This window comes from Marmota monax, unplaced genomic scaffold, assembly GCF_021218885.2.
Source record: "Marmota monax isolate L192 unplaced genomic scaffold, Marmota_monax_Labrador192_F-V1.1 WCK01_AAM20220418_F8-fsc00021, whole genome shotgun sequence".
In the NCBI taxonomy this organism is placed as follows: Eukaryota; Metazoa; Chordata; class Mammalia; order Rodentia; family Sciuridae; genus Marmota; species Marmota monax.
This window is the reverse complement of record NW_026695228.1, coordinates 2,098,024-2,120,745: the sequence shown is the minus strand read 5'-3', so window position 1 is coordinate 2,120,745 and position 22,722 is coordinate 2,098,024. Positions and strand designations below refer to the sequence as shown.

Below are 22,722 nucleotides of genomic sequence, written 5' to 3'. Positions count from 1 at the left end.
TGTTTACCCTCATTTAGTGAATAAATAAGAATCATTGGCAATTAGCAGCTTAACTACTTATATATTAGTGAGGGAGAACTAATGAAATTTTAAAATCAAAACAGTTTATCGTTTTCCCTTTAATTAGATTAGGCATCCTTCCTCTCTCGTTTTTCTCCCACCTTTTTTTTTAAATTTTTATTTTTTGTAGTTGTAGATGGACACAGTGCTTTTATTTTATTTGTTTATTTTTATGTGGTGCTGAGAATCGAACCCACTGCCTCACGAATGCTAGGCAGGTGCTCTGCTGCTGAGCTATAGCCCCAGCTGTCCCACTGGGTTTTTATTATCAATTTGTGAATTATTAATTAATTAATAACTAATTATTTATTTTAAAATTTGTTCTAATTACTTATACATAGCAGTAGAATGCATTTTGACACACTGTACACAATAGAGCATAGCTTCTCATTCCTCTGGCTGTACCTGGTGCAGAGTCACACTGGTCCTGTAATCATACATGTACATAGGGCAGTAACGTCTTTCTCATTTCACCATCCCACCCACCCCCACATTCCCTCCCCTCACTCCACTCTGCAGAATCCAAAGTTCTTCATTCTTTCCTTTCCTACCCCTATTACAGATCAGCATCCGCTTATCAGAGAAAACATCTGGCCTTTTGTTTTGGGGGTTTGGCTTCTTTCACTTAGCACATATTCTCCAGCTCCATCCATTTACCTGCAAATGCCATCATTTCATTCTTCGTTAAGGCTGAGTAATATTCCATTGTGTTAATGTACTACATTTTCTTTATCCATTTTCATCTGTTGAAGGGCTCGTTGGTTGATGCCGTAGTTTAGTTATCGTGAAGCAGTATGGAGATTCCTCAGAAAACTTGTAGTGGAACCACTATTTGACCCAGCTATCCCACTCCTTGGTTTACACCCAAAGGACTTAAAATCAGCACACCAAAGTGAATCTCTTTTGAAAACAGAAATAATGTTTATATAAAGTTGAGTCCATATATCTCTCACAGGCAGTGTATTATGGGTTAAGTTTACTTATGGTAGACATACATGGTTTCTTGCCATCCACTCAGTTCCTGTTATCCTTGGATTTGCTTAATTTTTTTTATTGGAGTATAACATATAATGACTATAATTTTTATACACTTAATTGTAAGTGCTTTAATCGTTTCCAGAGAGCCCCTATTTTTGTTAAATATCACATAAGATATGCTCTATTACCAAAAATATTTCAAATGATCTAATCACAGGGATAACTTTAAAGCAAAAACAAAAAAAATTTGGTTTTATTTAGAAGAAAATCCTATTTTAAATTCTATATGGCTTGTGGGTATTAGTGTATACATTTTTGTGTATGTACTATTTAACTTCTTACTCTTAAAACTATTGCTAGCTGGGAGTGGCAGTGCATGTCTGTAAACTCAGAGACTTGGGAGGCTAACGCAGGAGGATCTCAAGTTCAAGGGTAGCCTGGGCAACTTAGTAAGTCCTTGTGTCAAAATAAAAAAAATAAAAAACAGCTAGGGTTATAGCTCAGTGGTAGAGCGCCCCTGAGTTCAATCCCCAATACTATAAAAACAAAGAAAGAAATAACACTCTTCTAGTTATAACTCTTTATTTCCCTAAATATGGTTAGGTTCGCCTTAAGCGGGGAACTTGGAAATTATCACACATGGCAGTGAATTGCTATACAACGATTTTCTAAACAGTAACCATTCTCACACACAAACCAGATGATATGTTTGCAAATATTGGTCAAATATGACCTAATTATATTTCCAAAGGCCAGTTTCTTTCTGAGGATGAAAAACACATGAGTAGATTTTCTCACAGAATGTGCATGTGCACGCTAGGGCTACTGTCACAAAATAGCACCAATTTGTTGGTATGAGAAACAGATCTGGAGGCTGCAAGTCCAAGATCAGGCTGTCAGCAGGGCTGGCTTCCTCTGAAGCCTGTGTCCTTGGCCTGCAGACAGCTTCCTTTTGCTGTCTCTCACTGAGATTGTCTCTCTGTGCCTGTATACTCCTTATGTTCCTTCCTCTTTTTTTAAGTACTTAAGTCACATTGAATTCAATCTGACCCCCGAAACATCCTTTTTAACTTAATAATTTCTTTAAAGATATTATCTCTAAATAATGGATACATTTTGAGGAATTGGTTGGAGTTTCAACCTATGAGTTTTGGAGATGGGGTAGAATTTAAGTCATCACAGAAACTTTTGTTATGACTGGTAGAAATTAGACTGTGTCATTACGTTTAGAAGTAATTACGAAGCTCTTTGACCTTAGAGAATTTTAAAGTTTTATCCCAGAAGCAGTGTGATGGTTGGCAACTGTATCTCTTACTTTCCATTCCTATTATCTTCCAGAGAAGTGATATCTCAGTCTTTTTCAGGGGCACATCGACAACTTTTGAGAATCTGATGAAAGGTGACTCTGATGAAAGTTAACTTTTTTTTGACAAACTACCTTAAAACATCACGTCTTAATACAATAGCCTTTTTCTCCCCGTCAATGTACTGGATGCTGGTAACTGGGCTGGCTCCAGGGGAGTTGCTGATTGATCATTGTATGGGACTGGCCTTGATTACTTGTGTGGTCCCTTAGTTTTCAATGCCTGTCACTTGTGTCTTGAGGCCAGCTGGCTGTGGGCAGGCCCATTGGAGGAACTGGGTCATGTGTTGCTGATCATTCAGCAGGTGTGCCTATTTCTAATCATGTGGTACTGATCAAAGTGATGTCAAGAGCAGGAAACAACAAGTGCCAGAGAGCTTTCTAAGTCTTTTCTTGCATCACTTTTGCTATTATCTCATTGGCCAAAGTTAGTCATATAACCCAGCACAGAATCAAGGACTGGAGAAACTACAAAGCCACATTGCAAAAGAGAGATGGGAAGATTTTTGTGGTCTCTAGTGAGAAAAAGAGGGAGATATAAAGATGAGAAAAATAAACAGGTAAACTGTATTCTGACAGGTGCTTTCTCCTATATTCAAAAATTGTCTTTTGATTAAAAAAAATTGAAGTTTGTTGTCTAAAAAAGTGCAAATGCTGGCTGGAGTACAAAAGGAACAGGAAGTGGAACGAGGATTGGGGGGACATGGTGGAGCATCTGCTTCATGAGCCTTGAAACATGAAACAAATCTCCTGAGTTCTCAGAGATGACAATGTGGGAAATTGGTCTGTAGGGAGTCAAAGGTATTTTTTTCTGATGAGGATGCTATTTCTTCTTAAGACATTTTTAAATATAAGTAGCTCATGAAGGGATAATGGGAAATGCCCAGACTCCTAGACCCAGCAGCATCCTGGAAAATTTTGCCCCGTTGCCATATTATTGAACTAAAAAAAATATGCTAAATTTGAAAATGGTTAACTGAGAGACCTAGAAGTAACACATTTCCCTGAAATTCTTACTGTAAATCTTAAATTTGGAATTAGTCTTGTTTTCTCACAAGAATGGCAAATCCTTGTTATTTATTTATTTAATTTGATACCGGGATTGAACCCTGTGGTGCTTGACCACTGAGCAACATCCCCAGCCCTTTTAAAAATATATTTTCTTAAATTTAGAGACAGGGTCCCACTGAGTTGCTTATGGTCTTGCTAAGTTACTGAGGCTGGGTTTGAACTTGCAATCCTCCTGCCTCGGTCTCCCAAGCTGCTGGGATTATGGGGGTATGCCATTGTGGCTCGCTCCTTGTTTATTCTCTCTAACCAATTCTGACTTATACCTACCCTGATTATTCTGATCTTGATTTACAAGCTTCTTTATGCCTTAACCCACTGTCAAAGCCAACTCTTAATTTCCACTCCATTAATTTAGAGAGCTGAGCCCTGACCTAAATGTATATTATAGAATTGGATTATCAAACTACTTAACTTGAGAGTACATTTGTGTATGTGTTTCCATTATTGCAACAAAACACCAGAGATAATCAATTTCAGAAGAGGAAGGGTTTATTTTTTCTCATGATTTTGGAGGTTTTAGTCCACGACCAGTTGGTCCCATTGCTTTTAGGACTGTGGTGAGGCTGCACCTCATCAGGGGAGCATTGCAGCTGCTCACCTCATGGTATCTGGGAAACAGAGAGAGAGACAGGAAGGTGCTGGGACATCCCCATATAGGCATGTCCCCAGTGACCTAACTTCCTGACTAGGTCCTGCCTCCCTAAAGTTCTACAACCTCTCGATAGCACCACAGGCTGGTAATGAAGCTACACATGTCCCTTTGCGGTAGACCCAAACCTTAGCAGGGCGTGTTTTGTTGAAAGCTTTTAGTTTTTACTTGAGCTTTATTCTATAAACATGAAAAAAAAATTCTATTAGAAACATCCAAGGAAACAATATTTCTTTCCACATTAAATTATAAGTGACAGATCCATAAACCCTCATAGATTAACTTCAACTGGAAACTCGTTTAAACTGTGTGGCCACTTCAGAAGAGGTGAACATGGTAGCTAGTGTTGTTTCCAGAAACATACTTAAATATGCTCTTCTCTCACGTTATAACCTAGAGTTGATTAGCAGAGTGAGGAAGCCATATCAGTTTTTTTTCCCCCAATACTAATGCTACACTATTAATCACCACAAAATCTCAGTGACATCCAATGATAAGCATTTCTTCTTAGCCTCATAGGGTCTGCAGGTTTATAGGCTATGCTGTGAAGGTAGCAGCTACCTGGGACAGACACCTTCTTCTCCTGGTAGTGGACAGAAGCTCCTAGCAGGACAAGAGGAAACACTCAATACCTGTTAAGACTGAGACGCTGATCTGGCACACTGTCACTTCCCCCATTTTATTGGCCAAAGCAAGAAAACACAGTCAAAACCGAAGGCAGGAGTCAGTAAACGAACTATGCCCAGCAAGTTCTCTAGAGCAAGAAAGAACTAGGGCGGAAAATTTCATCTACCACAGAGGGGTTGTTCTTTACAGAAATAAACCTCCTCAGACACATACCAGGTCATGTTTTCTATGGTTTATTGATATTTAGTGCTTAATCTGAATTGCTTGGTTGTGCTTCTTGATTCATCTGAGGCTGGGAGGTTTCCAAGATACCTTTTAATATGTTTACTTGAAATTTTGATTAGGAGTTGCAAGTCCTTTTCAAAGATATCTCCAATAACAGTTGGGAAACTGGATCTTCTTTCTGTGCTGATGCCTCCCCCCCCCCCTTAATAGGTATCTATTAACATCCTACACTTATTTCAGCCCAGAGGTGCTGAAGAGCGAGCCTTACGGGGAGAAGGCTGACGTCTGGGCGGCAGGCTGCATCCTGTATCAGATGGCCACCCTGAGTCCTCCCTTCTGCAGCACCAACATGCTCTCCTTGGCTACAAAAGTAAGGAAAGTTGGAAGACAAAAGGTCTCATGTTGCTTTTAACAGGCCATTCATTTACTTCCTAACAGAAATTATGTGATTTTTATTCAAATGTTGATTGAAAACAACATTGCTTTATTAAATGCACGATCCGACTTATTTTTTCTCCTTTCTTCTAAATGTAGGTCCCATGCTATGCACATTTCCATATCCAACTGCATTCATTCATTCATCATAGAAATTTATAAAATATGAATATATCAAGTTACTTTTGGTCTCTTATTATTATTTAAAATTTTTTTTATAGTTATATATGGACACCATGCCTTTATTTGTTTATTTTTATATGGTGCTAAGGATAGAACCCAGTACCTCACATGTGCTAGGCAAGTGCTCTGCCACTAAGCTACAGCCCAAGCCCCTGGTCTCTTATTTTTAATTGCAGTTTGGACTGCCCACAACCCAGCATATGGTATTACCCCATGCATCTTTTTATTATGAATCTAAGGTTAACTGTAGCCCAGCATGGGGAATATAATTCAGTGTTCTAGAATTGTTTAATTGATGTTAATTTTTTATTTGGTTGGGATGTTTTTATCTCTGATTAAATTTTGTGCATGCACTTCATGTTGTGGCTAAGCATCATTGCTCTAAGATGCCAACAGCCCCATCACATCTACCACTGCAGTCTGTTTGTTTTGCAGATAGTGGAGGCGGTATATGAACCAGTGCCAGAAGGCATCTACTCTGAGAAGGTGACAGATACCATCAGCAGGTAATTAATCTCACAACTTCCAACATATAGGGACCATCAAGAAGTACCTCACATCTATAAACATTCACTATTTAGGTGGAGGGGAAGGGTCCCCACCTAATCCAAACCTGGAAAGATGTTTGTGTATCACTAGTAGTAGTGAACCTCTGGAAGCCATTGGAATATCCTAGAGGACATAGTAGAAAATATCATGCAAACACTAGAATGATTATTTGGAAGGCTTCTTATCAATTTGTAAAACACATGTGACACGAAACTAAGTGAAGAAAATAGGGTATGAAACTGGAAATATGACAAGAAGCATAAAAGTCTGCACACATATGGAAAAAAGCCAGGAGGAGAACACAGGAAACTGAAGAAGGTCGTGTCTGAGGATAAAATTGTAGATACCTTTTCATGTCTAATTCTTCAATTGGCAATATTGTCCTTTATAGTAAGTTGTCAAGGAAAATCAGAAGCTCTGGCCATCAAAATAGTAGGAAAGTAATGAAAGTCATTATCTCCATGCATTCCCAAAGTTCTGACCAGTCCCTCCCGGCCCCATGAGGCTGTCCCCACTCATCTCTCACCTGGCCCCTTCTGCTCTTTTCTCCTGCTCCCTAGGCTCCAGCTATCTCCTCCTACTCCTTTGTCCTTGCTTTTACTTTATTTCTAGACTCTTCCCTCCGATGTATGCATGATATAGGCCCTCACTCCACTTGGCTTTCTACTGGAACCCACTCTGTCCACCCCACTGCCTCTCAGTGCTCTCTAGCCCCCTTACCTGCTTCATAAAACTCAGCCCCATCACCCCTGAAATATACACATGCATAAACCCTTGTTTGTTGATTGTCTGTCTCTTCCCCACCACAAAGTAAACTCAAGAGCAAGAACTCTGTCATCTTGCTTCTTACCAGTTTAGTCCCCAGAACAGTGCTCGGCATAGAGTAGACCCTGGATGTGTGAATGGATCGCTTTGGTTTGGCTGATTGCTATTTCCAGACCATCTTAGGTAGTCGAGTCAGCCCAATGTGATTTCTGTGCTCCATTGAGCTGTACCAGATCCTCATCTTGGACTGTAGAAATCCTAGAGTCAGTCCAAAGGGAATCTTTTCCATCCCCTTCCCAAGTATTTTAAACCTTGCTTTGGCTTCTGTCTCTGATGGACCATAATGGTCATGTTACTAAAGCTAGTCAGTCCCCTTTCCCTTTGGCTTCTCCCCTCCGGGTCCATGTTTCCTACTAATAATTACCCCTACTCTATTTTAGGATTATTTCTTGAACCTTTCTTGTTTGGCGTAATGCTGACCTACAGTCTTACAAGTCTCAGGCTGTGGAGCCAGGTCTAGCAGGGGCAGAGTGCTTGCTATGAATTGCAGATGGTGGCCAAGGGTTTCTGCATCTGTGTTTCCTCATCTAGTAAAATGGTGATTGTAATGTAATAGTACCAACCTCATCAGGTCCATGTGACAATTATGCAAAGTAGCATAAGCAAACCACTTGGCATAGGGTTGAGGAAATGGCAAATACTTGCACACTTTTGGCAGTTATCACTGTTGATGTTGTGGGAAACAGGCTGGAAGCTCTTCCTAAATCATCTGAGTTTCACATATTCTCAGTCATGCCTTGTTGCCAATGAATCCAGACAATTTATTTCTGTGATTCATTCCTCTTCTCTGTTATTTGTTTTCTGGAAAGTACCTTATATATTGAAGAAGTCTCTGGAGACGGCAAGATGAAGATACCATATTTGCTCATTTAATTTCTCCTTTTCATGGGTAGTTGAGTGCCATAGAGGGAAGGGGAGAGATACCAGAGAAAAAGGTACAGAGGCAGCAGTCTGACTTTGTGCAACTGAGCTGCAGGACTGTCAGTCCCTTTTGACAGGTTCCCTGGCCATCAACACATTTTTTAGGATCAGTAGACCAGTGTGTGTGTGTGTGGGGGGGGGAAGGGGGCTGAGGGGAGTCAGATAGCAACATACAGTGCAAAAATTTAGAGCATCATTAGGTTCTAGACTGCATTGGCTTCTAAACCCTCTTCTGCCACTCATTTTAACTTGTCTGAGCTTCATTTTCTCGTCTGTGCTGTGTGGCTAGCAATATTAACTACTGCGTGGGCTTTGTTCTGAAGCTTACCTAAGATAATGCTGCTGACACACTTTGCATGTTGTAAAACCTCTATAAAGTTAGATAGTGTTATTAATAACATTATTATGTGAAATGACAACTGAAATAGGATACTACCATGAAAGTATATGATATTATTTGCAGAATTAAGTAAAAAAAAAACAAATCATAAATGTGATGAAGGGCAGTAAAGAGGGCCTTAAGAGATGGTAGAAGAACCTGGCTTAGTACGAGGATTTGGGGACTGTTTTTCTGAAGAAGGGACATGTAACCTGAGACCTGAATAACCCATAATTCTCAAATGGTGAACAGGGCGGAGAAAGCATTTCCTGGACCAGCATCTGTGAAAGCTTCACTGGTTCATTTGAGGAATGGGAAGAAAGTGGAGATGAAGCATCTCAAGTAAGGAAGAAGGAGCCAGCAAATGATTTGGGGCAGGGAGGGCAACAAGGGCCAGAGGCTGTAGGTGCTGTGGACTGTGTTGTGGATTCTGGATCTTTAACTGGAGCACTGCAGGGAGGACTGACGGGTTTTCAGCAGACTGACACATAGTGAAATGTCTTATTTAGCAAAGACCATGCTGGCTGCTCTACGGGGAGCAGAGGGAGGGCATGAGAATGGAAGAGGAGATCACAGTTGATGGTGACTGATGGAGTGGAGGTGGTGGAGGAGGAGAGAGGTGGGATCGTTACCACCACAGGGTGGATGTTGTCTGCATCTTTGAGGGCATGATCCTAAGAAGATTCAAAATACTTTGATTAAGTGGGAAAGTGGAATGATTTTGAAAATACGAGAAGAATGGGCTTTATTCCATAGAGCTTCAGAATAAGGAGCAAAGACCTAAAGGGGGTAACAGTTACAAGCAGGGTAAGGTCAGCTCACCATGACAAAGTGTAGGCCAGAATTAGAGGCATCCACAGTACAGGAGGCCACTGGTGGGTTGTGAGCTCACTGTCACCAGAGGGTGAATGATCACTATTAGGGGATTCCAGATGAAATGTTTTTGAAGGTGCTTTCCATTTAAAATACTAAGATGCCATAATAAGTTAGAACTGACAATTTAATTTTGCAACTGACTGTAAATTAAGATTGCAGGGTGCATTCTGTAACAGACATTATTTTCATTTCAAGCTATTCAAGACTCCTCATTGTCTGGGTTCACAATCGCAAAGTTTTATCTTTAGGAAATTTGACATAAAACCAAAATCAGTTGTGAGTTACATGCGATTGCATGTTTAATTTGCTTTGGATTTTTAGTATTTAAAAGTGAAGTTCCAAAAGAATTAGGGAACAGTTTCAAATTTCCTATTTTCTTAGCCTCCCGTTTTCTTCAAGGAACAATGCAAGGGACATATGCAATTAAAATCTCAGCAAATTATTAGGTTCAGAGCCAATCACTGTAGCTTGACAGAGGCTTTGAAGAGAGGGGAAAGTTTACTGTAATCATTCTTAAACTGTTCATTGCTTCCAGTCACGTCTATCTTCTTTCTTCCACTTTACTATCATCTCATTCTTGTCAAGTAGAGCTCACACAATTTGCATCTCTAATGTGCAGGATCTTTCCTTTTTCCTGTTTGTTGATGTGGCATATAAGCACATTTTGTTAACGAAACTTTTCTTTTCTAGCAAGCTTTTAAATTAAGAGAATAACTTAGCAGCTCTGGAGTTTGGGGTAGAAAATAAATACATCTTGTTGCTCTGCTCAGTACCAGCATGACTATTTTTACCTCCCAGTACACTCTTAGGAGAGTATTGTCTGTTTTCTTTTTTAAAAGGAAGAACATTTCCTTTTATGCACAAAATATTCCAATTGCCTTATTTTTCTCTCTCTGCGCCTGGTTGCATAAGCTGTCTGGCGCTTTGTTTCAGAGGCAGTCATAATGACTAAAGAAGCTAATGCTAGCCTTGAGCTCTAAGGACAAGTGGATCTTTACATTTCTTACCCCACCTTCAACTCTGTTTCATAAAACATGAAATGAATACAATTGAACATTGTATCCCTCTTACTTTTTTTCCCCAGCTTATCTCTCAGAGTGTTGTCGGGTCAAAGTGGGTGGGGAGAGGGGAACATCCCATATTTTTTTCAGAACAAGACTTGATGCTTATCTGATTAGGGAATCATTGGAGCATCATACAGGCTGAAGATATTCTATCAATCTCCAGTGTGTGTTATGGCTTTGATTCACTCACTCAGTGGAAATACTCTGAAATAACTGAAGCTGGGAGTTATTTCAGAGCAATGAGGCTAGACTGAAACTTCTGATTGGAGATGTTCCTGGGAGGCCACAAGGCTGTGGCCAATCCATTTGGGCTATGGATAGGTCAGTTCTTTAGATGTTGATGCTGAGTTTGCTTCATTCATTCACTCATTGCTGGATACCTGTCAGCACCCAGATTCCATTTCACACGCTGAGAAGATCATAGTGGCGGTGGAAACACTTCTTGCCCCTCAAGAAGTTTCCCCTCCAGCGGTGAATCAGGCCATTGCAAGACAATAATTATGATAGTTTTAAGTACTTCAAATGCACACAGTGCATTGAGAACATATAAAAGAGGAACAGTAAGTCTTTCTGAAAGCAGTCCAAATAGTCTTCCTAATGGAGACTTAAAAATGGGGATTTGGGCAGGAAGATAAGGGATGGTATCTGGGAAAGCTCAGGGTACTATCAAGAAGAAAAATCAAGCAGATGGTCTAAAATAAGCAAAGAAATATGTGGCATAGGAGAGCCCTGGACTGTTTGGAAAAGTGCAGGTGGGAGCATTTGATGTGTTGCTGGGAGATGGGAAAGAGAGGAGGGAGATAAAGTACCAGATCAACTGGGACCTTACATGGCATTCTGGGAATTTTAATTCTATCTTACTGGACTTGGAAGCTATTGAGGAAATTTCAATCTGACCCAGGCCCTTCATACTAATTATGATGCTAAACTACATCTCCCTGCTGGTACCTTTTCTAATGAGGCCAAATATAGGGTGGGGAGGAGCCTTGGGAGAGGAGGAGATAGCTAAATGCCAGGAGAGGGAGGTACTTTCTCTTCCCATTTACCATAATATTTTAAAATAACCACATGATTTCTGAAACAAACTTATGCTGCTTTTTGTTAAAAAAAACTCAGCTAACAATTTACCTGCTAATGTCCTCTTGAATTATTTTAAATATTTGCAGTCTGAAAATTTATAATATTTGTGCTAACAAAAGGTCTAGATGCAGGGTTGGTTTTTTTTTTTTTTTTGTTTATTTGTTTTTTTTTTGCTCACAAGGTAGTCAAAATAACACTAGGGCAACCTAGAATTTTAGCAGCTTTAATCTTTTTGGCTAATTAAGTGAAAGCAGATGAATAATCTGATTTAATTAAGAGGCAAATTTCAACAACTTAGCTTCTTTTGTGATTATGAGCAAAAGCAAGAAACTTTACAAATATGTCATCATAGCACAGCACAGAATTGGCTTTATGTGCCTATGACTAGTGCAATCCCCTGTGCTCAAATGGTCCTGAGTTTGAGGTTTAAGACTTTGTATATAAGGTCCTGAAATTCTTTTTTTTTTAAATTTATATATGACAGTGAAATGCATTACAATTCTTATTACACATTATAGAGCACAATTTTTCATACCTCTGGTTGTATACATAGTATATTCACACCAATTCGTGTCTTCATACCTGTACTTTGGATAATAATGATCATCACATCCCACCATCATTAATAACCCCATGCATGTCAGGATGGAGCAAGTGCCCTGCTACATCTTGGGAAGTAAAGAAAAGACATCTCCTGACTAGGCTGGCAACATCATGGCACACTTGGTGGACAACTCAGGGGTAGCCTCTTCCCACCCCTGGTCTGTGTTCCAGGTGCATCCCACCTGCATAGAGATTGTAATCTCTTGAGGTTTGCTCATCTAACATCAGTTGGGATGCTGAACTGTAAGAAGGGCAGTTTGACTTCTCCAGTTCCTACTGGAGCTCCCTGCTTTCATTTGCAGGGGACACCCACAGACTATGTAGCTGGCCCTATTCCCACAGTCTCTTGCCTATATTTGTACATAAAAAATGCACAGAATGAACTTTGTTAAATATGAATTCAGCAGATGTGCAAAGTGCCTGTTATAACCATAGTGCGAGCCCACTGCCTTAGAATTGAAAAAGAAAAAGCATGAACACAGATCAGAAAATGATAGTGTCTTAGAATCTGGTTAAAACTCTTATGTGATTTAGTCGTGATTAATAAACTCAATAAGAGGGAATCATTGGCAAATTATCATTTTGAGTCTCATTTTGACTTCTGTTGTGAAGAATATTTGTGGACTGATGGAGAAAGCAGTGCAGGCAAAAGATAGATTGAGTGAGGATGTGTTGCTAAGTCAAATACTGATGTGAAAGTTAGTATTTTCCTCAAAATTCAAGTTAAATTTGATTGAAAAGTATGCATCATTCAGTACAATTGGAGAATTTGAATTAAAAAATAGATAACATTCTATTGTAGATACCGGAAGGAATTGAATGATCTGGGTATTTGGCTTCTGTAACATGAACAATACTCCCTTTACTATTCTGAGTGATATACTTCCAAAATCACAGGAAATATTAGCGTGCAATGTGTCAAATTAGTTACTTTGAATTACTTTTGTTAAAGACAAATAAAATCGAAGATGACAGTTTGAAGGTGCCCTATGGCAGACTATCTATAACTGCTCATCCAAAACTTCAATCACCACGATTTCCCTGAAATTCTATCTCCTATCATAAACAAAATGCAAAATATAAACTTCATATCTTTGTCAGCATGATTCAGTGAAATCAAACCAATCCTCCACAGTCGAATCAACTTAAACACTCGCAGTTGCTTTAAAAAGAATGACATGTAACAGCCAGTCACAAAAAAAGGTTCAGATACTTCCTCATTTATGTTCTACAGACTGTGCTGCCAGGCAGGCCTCTCGTTCTCAGTTCAGACCTCCTGGTTTGGGGGACTGCTCTTTTTTTTTTTTTTTTTTTTTTTTTTTTTTTTTTTAATTTTTTATTGTGGGTTGTTCAAAACATTACAAATTTCTTGACATATCATATTCCACACTTTGATTCTAGTGGGTTATGAACTCCCACCTTCACCCCATACACAGATTGCAGATTCACATCAGTTACACATCCATTGATTTACAAATTGCCATACTAGTGTCTGTTGTGCTCCGCTGCCTTTCCCATCATCCACCCTCCCCCCTCCCCACCTCTCCCCTCCCCTCCCCTCTTCTCTCTCTACCCCCTCCACTGTATAACCCTGAGGGTCTCCTTCCATTACCGTGCAATTTCCCTTCTCTCTCCCTTTCCCTCCCACCTCTCATCCCTGTTAAATGTTAATCTTCTTCTCCTGTTCTTCGTCCCTACTCTGTTCTTAGTTACTTTCCTTATATCAAAGAAGACATTTGGCATTTGTTTTTTAGGGATTGGCTAGCTTCACTTAGCATAATCTGCTCTAATGCCATCCATTTCCCTGTAAATTCTATGATTTTGTCATTTTTTAATGCAGAGTAATACTCCATTGTGTATAAATGCCACATTTTTTTTATCCATTCGTCTATTGAAGGGCATCTAGGTTGGTTCCACAGTCTTGCTATTGTGAACTGTGCTGCTATGAACATCGATGTAGCAGTGTCCCTGTAGCATGCTCTTTTTAGGTCTTTAGGGAATAGACCAAGAAGGGGAATAGCTGGGTCAAATGGTGGCTCCATTCCCAGCTTTCCAAGAAATCTCCATACTGCTTTCCAAATTGGCTGCACCAATCTGCAGTCCCACCAGCAATGTACAAGTGTACCCTTTTCCCCACATCCTCGCCAGCACTTGTTGTTGTTTGACTTCCTAATGGCTGCCAATCTTACTGGAGTGAGATGGTATCTTAGGGTGGTTTTGATTTGCATTTCTCTGACAGCTAGAGATGTTGAGCATTTTTTCATGTACTTGTTGATTGACTGTATGTCCTCCTCTGTGAAGTGTCTGTTCAGGTCCTTGGCCCATTTGTTGATTGGGTTGTTTGTTCTCTTATTGTCTAATTTTTTGAGTTCTTTGTATACTCTGGATATTAGGGCTCTATCTGAAGTGTGAGGAGTAAAGATTTGTTCCCAGGATGTAGGCTCCCTATTTACCTCTCTTATTGTTTCTTTTGCTGAGAAAAAACTTCTTAGTTTGAGTAAGTCCCATTTGTTGATTCTAGTTATTAACTTTTGTGCTATGGGTGTCCTATTGAGGAATTTGGAGCCCGACCCCACCGACTGTAGATCGTAGCCAACTTTTTCTTCTATCAGACGGCGCGTCTCTGATTTGATATCAAGTTCCTTGATCCATTTTGAATTCACTTTTGTGCATGGCGAGAGAAAGGGATTCAGTTTCATTTTGTTGCATATGGATTTCCAGTTTTCCCAGCACCATTTGTTGAAGATGCTATCCTTCCTCCATTGCATGCTTTTAGCCCCTTTATCAAATATAAGATAGTTGTAGTTTTGTGGATTGGTTTCTGTGTCCTCTATTCTGTACCATTGGTCCACACGCCTGTTTTGGTACCAGTACCATGCTGTTTTTGTTACTATTGCTCTGTAGTATAGTTTGAAGTCTGGTATCGCTATACCGCCTGATTCACACTTCTTGCTTAGCATTGTTTTTGCTATTCTGGGTCTTTTATTTTTCCATATGAATTTCATGATTGCTTTCTCTATTTCTACAAGAAATGCCATTGGGATTTTGATTGGCATTGCATTAAACCTATAGAGAACTTTTGGTAATATCGCCATTTTGATGATGTTAGTTCTGCCTATCCATGAACAGGGTATATTTTTCCATCTTCTAAGATCTTCTTCTATTTCTCTCTTTAGGGTTCTGTAGTTTTCATTGTATAAGTCTTTCACCTCTTTTGTTAGGTTGATTCCCAAGTATTTTATTTTTTTTGAAGATATTTTGAATGGAGTGGTTGTCCTCATTTCCATTTCAGAGGATTTGTCGCTGATATACAGGAATGCCTTTGATTTATGCGTGTTGATTTTAAATCCTGCCACTTTGCTGAATTCATTTATTAGCTCTAATAGTTTCTTTGTAGAGCCTTTTGGGTCTGCTAGATATAGAATCATATCATCTGCAAATAGTGATAATTTAATTTCTTCTTTTCCTATTTTTATGCCTTTAATTTCTTTCGTCTGTCTAATTGCTCTGGCCAGTGTTTCGAGAACTATGTTGAAGAGAAGTGGAGAGAGAGGGCATCCCTGTCTTGTTCCAGATTTTAGAGGGAATGCCTTCAGTTTTTCTCCATTCAGAATAATGCTAGCCTGAGGCTTAGCATAGATTGCTTTTACAATATTGAGGTATGTTCCTGTTATCCCTAGTTTTTCTAGAGTTTTGAACATAAAGGGATGCTGTACTTTGTCAAATGCTTTTTCCGCATCTATCGAGATGATCATATGGTTCTTATTTTTAAGTCTATTGATGTGGTGAATAACATTTATTGATTTCCGTATATTGAACCAGCCTTGCATCCCAGGGATGAATCCTACTTGATCATGGTGTACAATTTTTTTTTATATGTTTTTGTATCCGATTCGCCAGAATTTTATTGAGGATTTTTGCATCTAGGTTCATTAGAGATATTGGTCTGTAGTTTTCTTTCTTTGAAGTGTCTTTGTCTGGTTTAGGTATCAGGGTGATGTTGGCCTCATAGAATGAATTTGGAAGTTCTCCCTCCTTTTCTATTTCCTGAAGTAGCTTGAAAAGTATTGGTATTAGTTCTTCTTTAAAGGTTTTGTAAAATTCTGCTGTATACCCATCGGGACCTGGGCTTTTCTTAGTTGGTAGTCTTTTGATGGTTTCTTCTATCTCCTCAATTGATATTGGTCTGTTTAGGTTTTCTATATCCTCCTGACTCAATCTGGGCAGATCATATGACTTAAGAAATTTATCTATGCCTTCACTATCTTCTAATTTATTGGAGTATAAGGATTCAAAATAGTTTTTGATTATCTTCTGTATTTCTGAAGTGTCTGTTGTGATATTGCCTTTTTCATCCCGTATGCTAGTAATTTGAGTTCTCTCTCTTCTTCTCTTCACTAGCATCGCTAAGGGTCTGTCGATTTTGTTTATTTTTTCAAAGAACCAACTTTTAGTTTTGTCAATTTTTTCAATTGTTTCTTTTGTTTCGATTTCATTAATTTCAGCTCTGATTTTAATTATTTCTTGCCTTCTACTTCTTTTGCTGTTGTTTTGCTCTTCTTTTTCAAGGATTTTGAGATGAAGTATGAGATCATTTATTTGTTGGTTTTTTCTTTTTTTAAGGAATGAACTCCAAGCAATGAATTTTCCTCTTAGAACTGCTTTCAATGTGTCCCATAGATTCCGATATGTTGTGTCTGTGTTTTCATTTATCTCTAAGAATTTTTTAATTTCCTCCTTGATGTCTTCTATAACCCATTGATCATTCAGTAACCTATTGTTCATTCTCCAATTGATGTATGCTTTTTCCTTCCTTCTTTTATCGTTGATTTTCAGTTTCATTCCATTATGATCAGATAAGATGCATGGTAATATCTCTACTCCTTTATATTGTCTAAGAGTTGCCCTGTGACATAATATATGATCTATTTTTGAAAAGGATCCATGTGCTGCTGAGAAAAAAGTGTAACTGCTTGATGTTGGGTGGTATACTCTATATATGTCAATTAGGTCTAGGTTATTAATAGTGTTATTGAGTTCTATAGTTTCCTTATTCAACTTTTGTTTGGAAGATCTGTCCAGTGGCGAGAGAGGTGTGTTGAAGTCTCCCATGATTATGGTGTGGTGGTCTATTAGACTCTTGAACTTGAGAAGAGTTTGTTTGACAAACATAGCTGCACCATTGTTTGGGGCATAAATATTTATGATTGTTATGTCTTGTTGGTGTATGGTTCCCTTAAGCAGTATGTAGTGTCCCTCTTTATCTCTTTTGATTAACTTTGGCTTGAAATCTATTTTATTTGATATGAGTATGGACACGCCTGCTTGTTTCCGAAGTCCATATGAGTGATATGATTTTTCCCAACCTTTCACCTTCAGCCTATGTATGTCTTTTCCTATCAAATGCGTCTCCTGTAGGCAGCATATTGTTGTGTCTTGTTTTGTGATCCATTCTACTAGCCTGTGTCTCTTAATTGGTGAGTTTAAGCCATTAACATTTAGGGTTATTATTGAGATATGGGTTGTTCTTCCAGCCATATTTGTTTATTTCTGTTACTAAACATTGTTTGTTTTCCTCTTTGATTGTTTCCCCCCCCCCTTTACTGTCCTACCTCCCACTGTTGGTTTTCATTGTTATTTTCCATTTCCTCTTCCTGTAATACTTTGGCTAGGATGTTTTGAAGAGATGGTTTTCTAGCTGCGAATTCTTTAAACTTTTGTTTATCGTGGAAGGTTTTAATTTCATTCTCCATCCTGAAGCTTAATTTCGCTGGATACACAATTCTTGGTTGGAACCCATTATCTTTCAGTGTTTGAAATATGTTATTCCAGGATCTTCTAGCTTTCAGAGTCTGTGTTGAAAGATCAGCTGTTATCCTGATTGGCTTGCCCCTAAATGTAATCTGCTTCCTTTCTCTTGTAGCTTTTAAAATTCTCTCCTTATTCTGTATGTTGGGCATCTTCATTATAATGTGTCTAGGTGTGGATCTCTTATGATTTTGCACATTCGGCGTCCTGTAGGCTTCTAGGATTTGGGATTCTGTCTCATTCTTCAAGTCTGGGAAGTTTTCTTGTATTATTTCATGGAATAGACTGCTCATTCCTTTGGTTTGGAGCTCTGTACCTTCCTGTATCCCAATGACTCTTAAGTTTGGTCTCTTAATGTTATCCCATATTTCTTGGATGTTCTGCTCATGGTTTCTTAACAGTCTTGCTGAGCTGTCTATGTTCTTTTCCAGTTGAAATACTTTGTCTTCATTGTCTGATGTTCTATCTTCTAAGTGTTCTACTCTGTTGGTAGTATTCTCCATTGAGTTTTTAAGTTGGTTTATTGCTTCCTGCATTTCTAGGATTTCTGATTGCTTGTTTTTTATAACCTCTATCTCCCTGTATAGTTGATCCTTTGCTTCCTGGATTTGTTTGCGTAATTCGTTGTCGAAGTGATCTTTCATTGTCTGATTTTGCTGTTTAATGTCTTCCTTGATACTCCAGATCATCTGAAGCATGTATATCCTGAATTCTTTATCTGACATTCCATCTGCTGCAGCTGTTACCTCTTCTAAAGTTGCGTTGACCTGCATTGCTTGTGGTCCTTTCTTTCCTTGTCTTTTCATACTGCTTGCGTATCTTTCCTGCAGGTGCGGGCGGCGGCTCTGCTCTCTCCTTATTCCAATTGGGGTGTCGTGGCTACCACGCCGGCAGGTCACTGGGCCTGTTCTGGGAGCTGGTGGCGGCTCTGTTCTGCCCCTACTCCAATTGGGGTGACGTGTCTGTCGTACCAGCAGGCCACTGGGCCTGTCCTGCTGGTCGGTCGCAGATCTGCCCACCTTTCGGGCACGAGTGGAGGCTCTGCTTTGCCCCTACTCCAATTGGGGTGTCGTGACTACCCCGCCTGCAGGATGCTGGGTCTGTTCCTGGCAAGGGAGGCGACTCTGCTCTGTCCCTACTCCAATTAGGGTGGTGTTTGTACCCCGCCGGCAGGCTCCTGGGCCTGATCCGCCGGTCTGTTGTAGGTCTGCCTACCTTGAAGGCGCTGGCGGCGGATCTGCCCTGCCCCTCCTACCACGCCTGCGGACCCCTGGGCCTGATCTGCAGGTTGATCACTGGTCTGCTCACCCTGCGGGCACGGGTGGCGGTTCCGCTCCACCCCCACTCCAATTGGGGTCACGTGACCACCACACCGGCAGGGCCTGATCCGGGCGTGGGATAAGGATCTGCTCTGCCCCTACTCGAGTTGGGGTGACGTGTGTACCACACTGGCAGGCCACTGGGCCTGACCCGCCAGGCTGTCACAGGTCTGTTTACCTTGCAAGCGCGAAGGGCGGCTCTGCCCTGCCCCTCCTACCACGCCCATGTACTACTGGGTCGTGGGTCTGCCCACCTGGCGGGTGTGGGTGGCGGCTCCGCTCCGCCCCCTCTCCAATTGGGGTCACGCGGTCACCACGCTGGCGAGCCGCTGGGCCTGCTCCGGGGGCTGGCGGCGGCCCGGCTCCTTCCCTCTGGCTCGAGGACAAATTGAGGAGACTCGGGTGACTGAGCCTCACCCCCCTTACCAGAAGACCAACTGCTTATGTCACCGCTGGTATTGATGAAGATCTCTCCTCCACCGCTTTCTGCTGACATCAGATCTCTGCCATGTTGGTATCCTATGCGAATGGCAGCATTTCGTTCCCCTTGCCAGGCAACCCAAGCAATGGGTGAGTCCTGACCTGCCCTCAGCAGGACCCGGACCGAGACACAGTTTCCGCGGGCTCCTAGCCCCGGTCCAGGGAAGTTCCGGGAGCCGGAACTTGGCCGCTCCGTGCTCGGTGTAAGCTCCTATAAGTGTAGGCTCCAAGAAGCAGCCCCCGCGGGCTCAGTTCCGGGAGCCGGAATTCGGCCGCTTAGTGTTTGGTGTATGCTCTGATAGTAGCAGGGTCCAAGAAGCAGCCTCCGCGGGCTCCGCAGCCCTGAGCCAGGGCGGTTCCGGGACGGTTCCGGGAGCCGGAACTCGGCCGCTCTGTGCTCGGTGTAAGCTCCTATAAGTGTAAGCTCCAAGAAGCAGTCCCCGCGGGCTCAGTTCCGGGAGCTGGAATTCGGCTTCTTGGTGTTTCGTGTTTGCTCTGATATTAGCAGGGTCCAAGAAGCAGCCTCCGCAGGCTCCGCAGCCCGGAGCCAGGGCGGTTCCGGGACGGTTCCGGGAGCCGGGACTTGGCCGCCCCGCGCTCCGTGTTCACTCCGATAAGATCAGATTTTAAGAAGCCCCCAGGCGCTGAACCCTAGCAATCTGTCTGCAAGCCGCAGGCGAATTGCAGCCTGAAATTACCTGTTCTATGGCTGAATGAGCTGCGGTCAGTCAAAAACAGGTGTGGTGACGTCAGTTTACCAACATGGTGGCTGCTGGCCTCCTCTGTGGTCTGACCGGTGTGGAGAACCGAGATGGACCGCTTCCTTCCCCGTCTCGAACCCAGAATTCAGCCCTGAGTGCGGTGCTTGCGCGTCTGGCAGAAACTGCAGCGCTGTAACCCTGCGTCTCTATCCCAGCGCGCGTTGCAGACTCTAGCCGCGGGGCGATTTGCTGAATAAGCAGTATTACCCTCCGTGCGACAAACCTCTCGCGTTTGAGTCCCCGTAGCCAATCCTCATGCGATGGAAATCCTTCCTCCAGGTTCCGGCGCACCCCACTATTGCTGGAAATTCCTAACAAGATATCCTTTAGCCGTCCTGACTTGTCATACTCCCACACAGTGAAGCAGCACACGGGGGTAATGCACTCCCCTCGCCGCCATCTTCCCCCGGGACTGCTCTTTTGTATGCCCAGCGAAGTTCCATAATTTAAAAAGTTGATCCAGTTTTATTTTGACCCTATTATAGACATCTTCAACCTCTAAGTAATAGGATTATATTTTATGTTTATGACTTTGTGTTTTGTTTTGAAAGACTGAATCATCAAAGTGTGTTAATAATGACAACATTCAGCTGGAAAAGGCCAATAAGTTGTGACCCAACACCCCGCCCCCCCCCACCAAAACTGTCCTTCCTTTTGGTGCATCAAAGGTGATCATCAGGGACTGTGTATTGGGGTCCCTCTTTGTTCTACTGACCAGTGAGCTGAGAGTAACTTCAGAAGGCAGTTGACCCACACAGGAGATGATGAGCCCCTCTGCCTATGCTTCACACCCAACCTATGGCCCTTGCCTACCTGCCTACATGCTAAGAAACAGTCCTGCCTCCCTCTCTCTCCCCGGCTCTCTAAATACCCTTTGGGAAGTGTTGGATTCAAACTTATGTTTGATTCCTATCTTATCCAGGTTTTCTTGGGTGCAGATACCATGGTGGACTCTGTAGCATAGTTTAATCTTGACCTTCCACATCCCAGGTCTGATCCTGACATTCATTCAGTGTTGTAATTGGCTCATCCCTTGTCTCAGGTGCCTGACTCCTGATGCAGAAATCCGTCCCGACATTGTAGAAGTCAGTTCGATGATATCAGATGTCATGATGAAGTATTTAGACAACTTATCGACATCCCAGCTGGCCTTGGAGAAGAAACTGGAACGGGAACGGAGGCGCACACAGAGATATTTTATGGAAGCCAACAGGAACGCTGTCACATGTCACCATGAGCTGGCTCTGCTATCTCACGTGAGTGCTTGTCTTTCGACCTACTAGACTGTCTAAAGATATTCTGGCTTGTTTTGAGGAAAATTCAAAGTTAGGAAAATATTTGTTACATGAAATATTTCAGTATTATGTAGTTACAGATTATATCCCTTTTGTATTTTAAAGATATAAATAACTAACTATGACTGGCCTTCCAAAACAATTAATCCATACCTCATTGTATATTTTTACAAAATCAGAGGTGTCAAAAAGTTCTCCCGGCAGTTCTTCAAGTTTAAATTATGGTCTTTGTGGAAACAGCTGTGGGTGCTTATATTTAATTTCTTTAGCAATCTCTACCTTTGGGAACATGTATGAAATGGGAGTTAATTCAGAGATGGAAATAACTTTTGTCTTTAAAATTTTTTTACTGGTCTCTCTGTTATTGCTGCCATTGCTCTTTGTGGTAGTGAAAAAGTTACAATGCTTCAAATCAGAATGTATTTTTAATTTTTTGCTAGTAACCTGTAGATTATTTTGATATTTACCATGTTTCTGAACATGGCTTGAAGAAATGCTGCTAAAGCTGTGGATTTCCACATGTGCCAGCAGAGGTCTCAGTCATGCTCTTGTTGCTGCCTTCTTTCCCCACCTATGTGCCTTTGTTTTAACCTTGACCCAGGATCCGTGGTTTGCTTGTGCTCTGGGTCTCCCCCAGCAGGGACCATGGAAGGGATCCTTCGGACCAAGTGTTCTTTTCCTCTGTCCTCAAAGTGGTGCCCAAGGAAGAAGGATCATAAAACTAATTCTTGGTCAAGGTACCTGATCATTAAATTCCTTCCCAGGACCAGAAGACTTGTTGTACTTCAGCTGGTAAAATTTTACAAGACGTTGAGCTCAAAGAAGTTCTGTCTTCTTGAATAACAGTAATTCCAGTGAATTTCTTTCTAAAAAGAAGGAGAGCACTACTGTTTCATGGGTTTCTCTTGAGGTGTTTGGATTCCAGAAGTTGAAGATTCAATGTAGTTTTCTTTTGGAGGGAACTCTTACCTCCATTGCTTTAAATGCTGAGCCACCTTAATGTAACTTCATAGAACAATCCATGATGATTTTCGAAGGCCTCAGCTTATGTTTAGGATCATATAACTTGCAGTTATTTCTCTGAATGAACACAGTTAAATCTCATACACGGGGACTGGGAGCTTACTATGGCTTGTTATTTTACTGCCCGACTCTAAAAGCCAGGCAACAA

The 22,722-nt window shown here is 41.2% G+C and overlaps 1 protein-coding gene across 5 annotated transcripts in view; it reads left to right on the top strand.

Moving 5' to 3' along the window:
- Nek10 (NIMA related kinase 10) overlaps positions 1-22,722 on the top strand; it is a 226,862-nt gene that overhangs the window by 133,424 nt on the left and 70,716 nt on the right. For all 5 annotated transcript variants that reach the window (XM_046437346.2, XM_046437345.2, XM_046437347.2 and 2 more), the window contains 3 exons: positions 5,214-5,343; positions 6,027-6,097; positions 21,299-21,512. In XM_046437346.2, the coding sequence (XP_046293302.1) occupies positions 5,214-5,343; positions 6,027-6,097; positions 21,299-21,512 (415 nt within the window). The remainder of the gene's footprint in view (positions 1-5,213; positions 5,344-6,026; positions 6,098-21,298; positions 21,513-22,722) is intronic.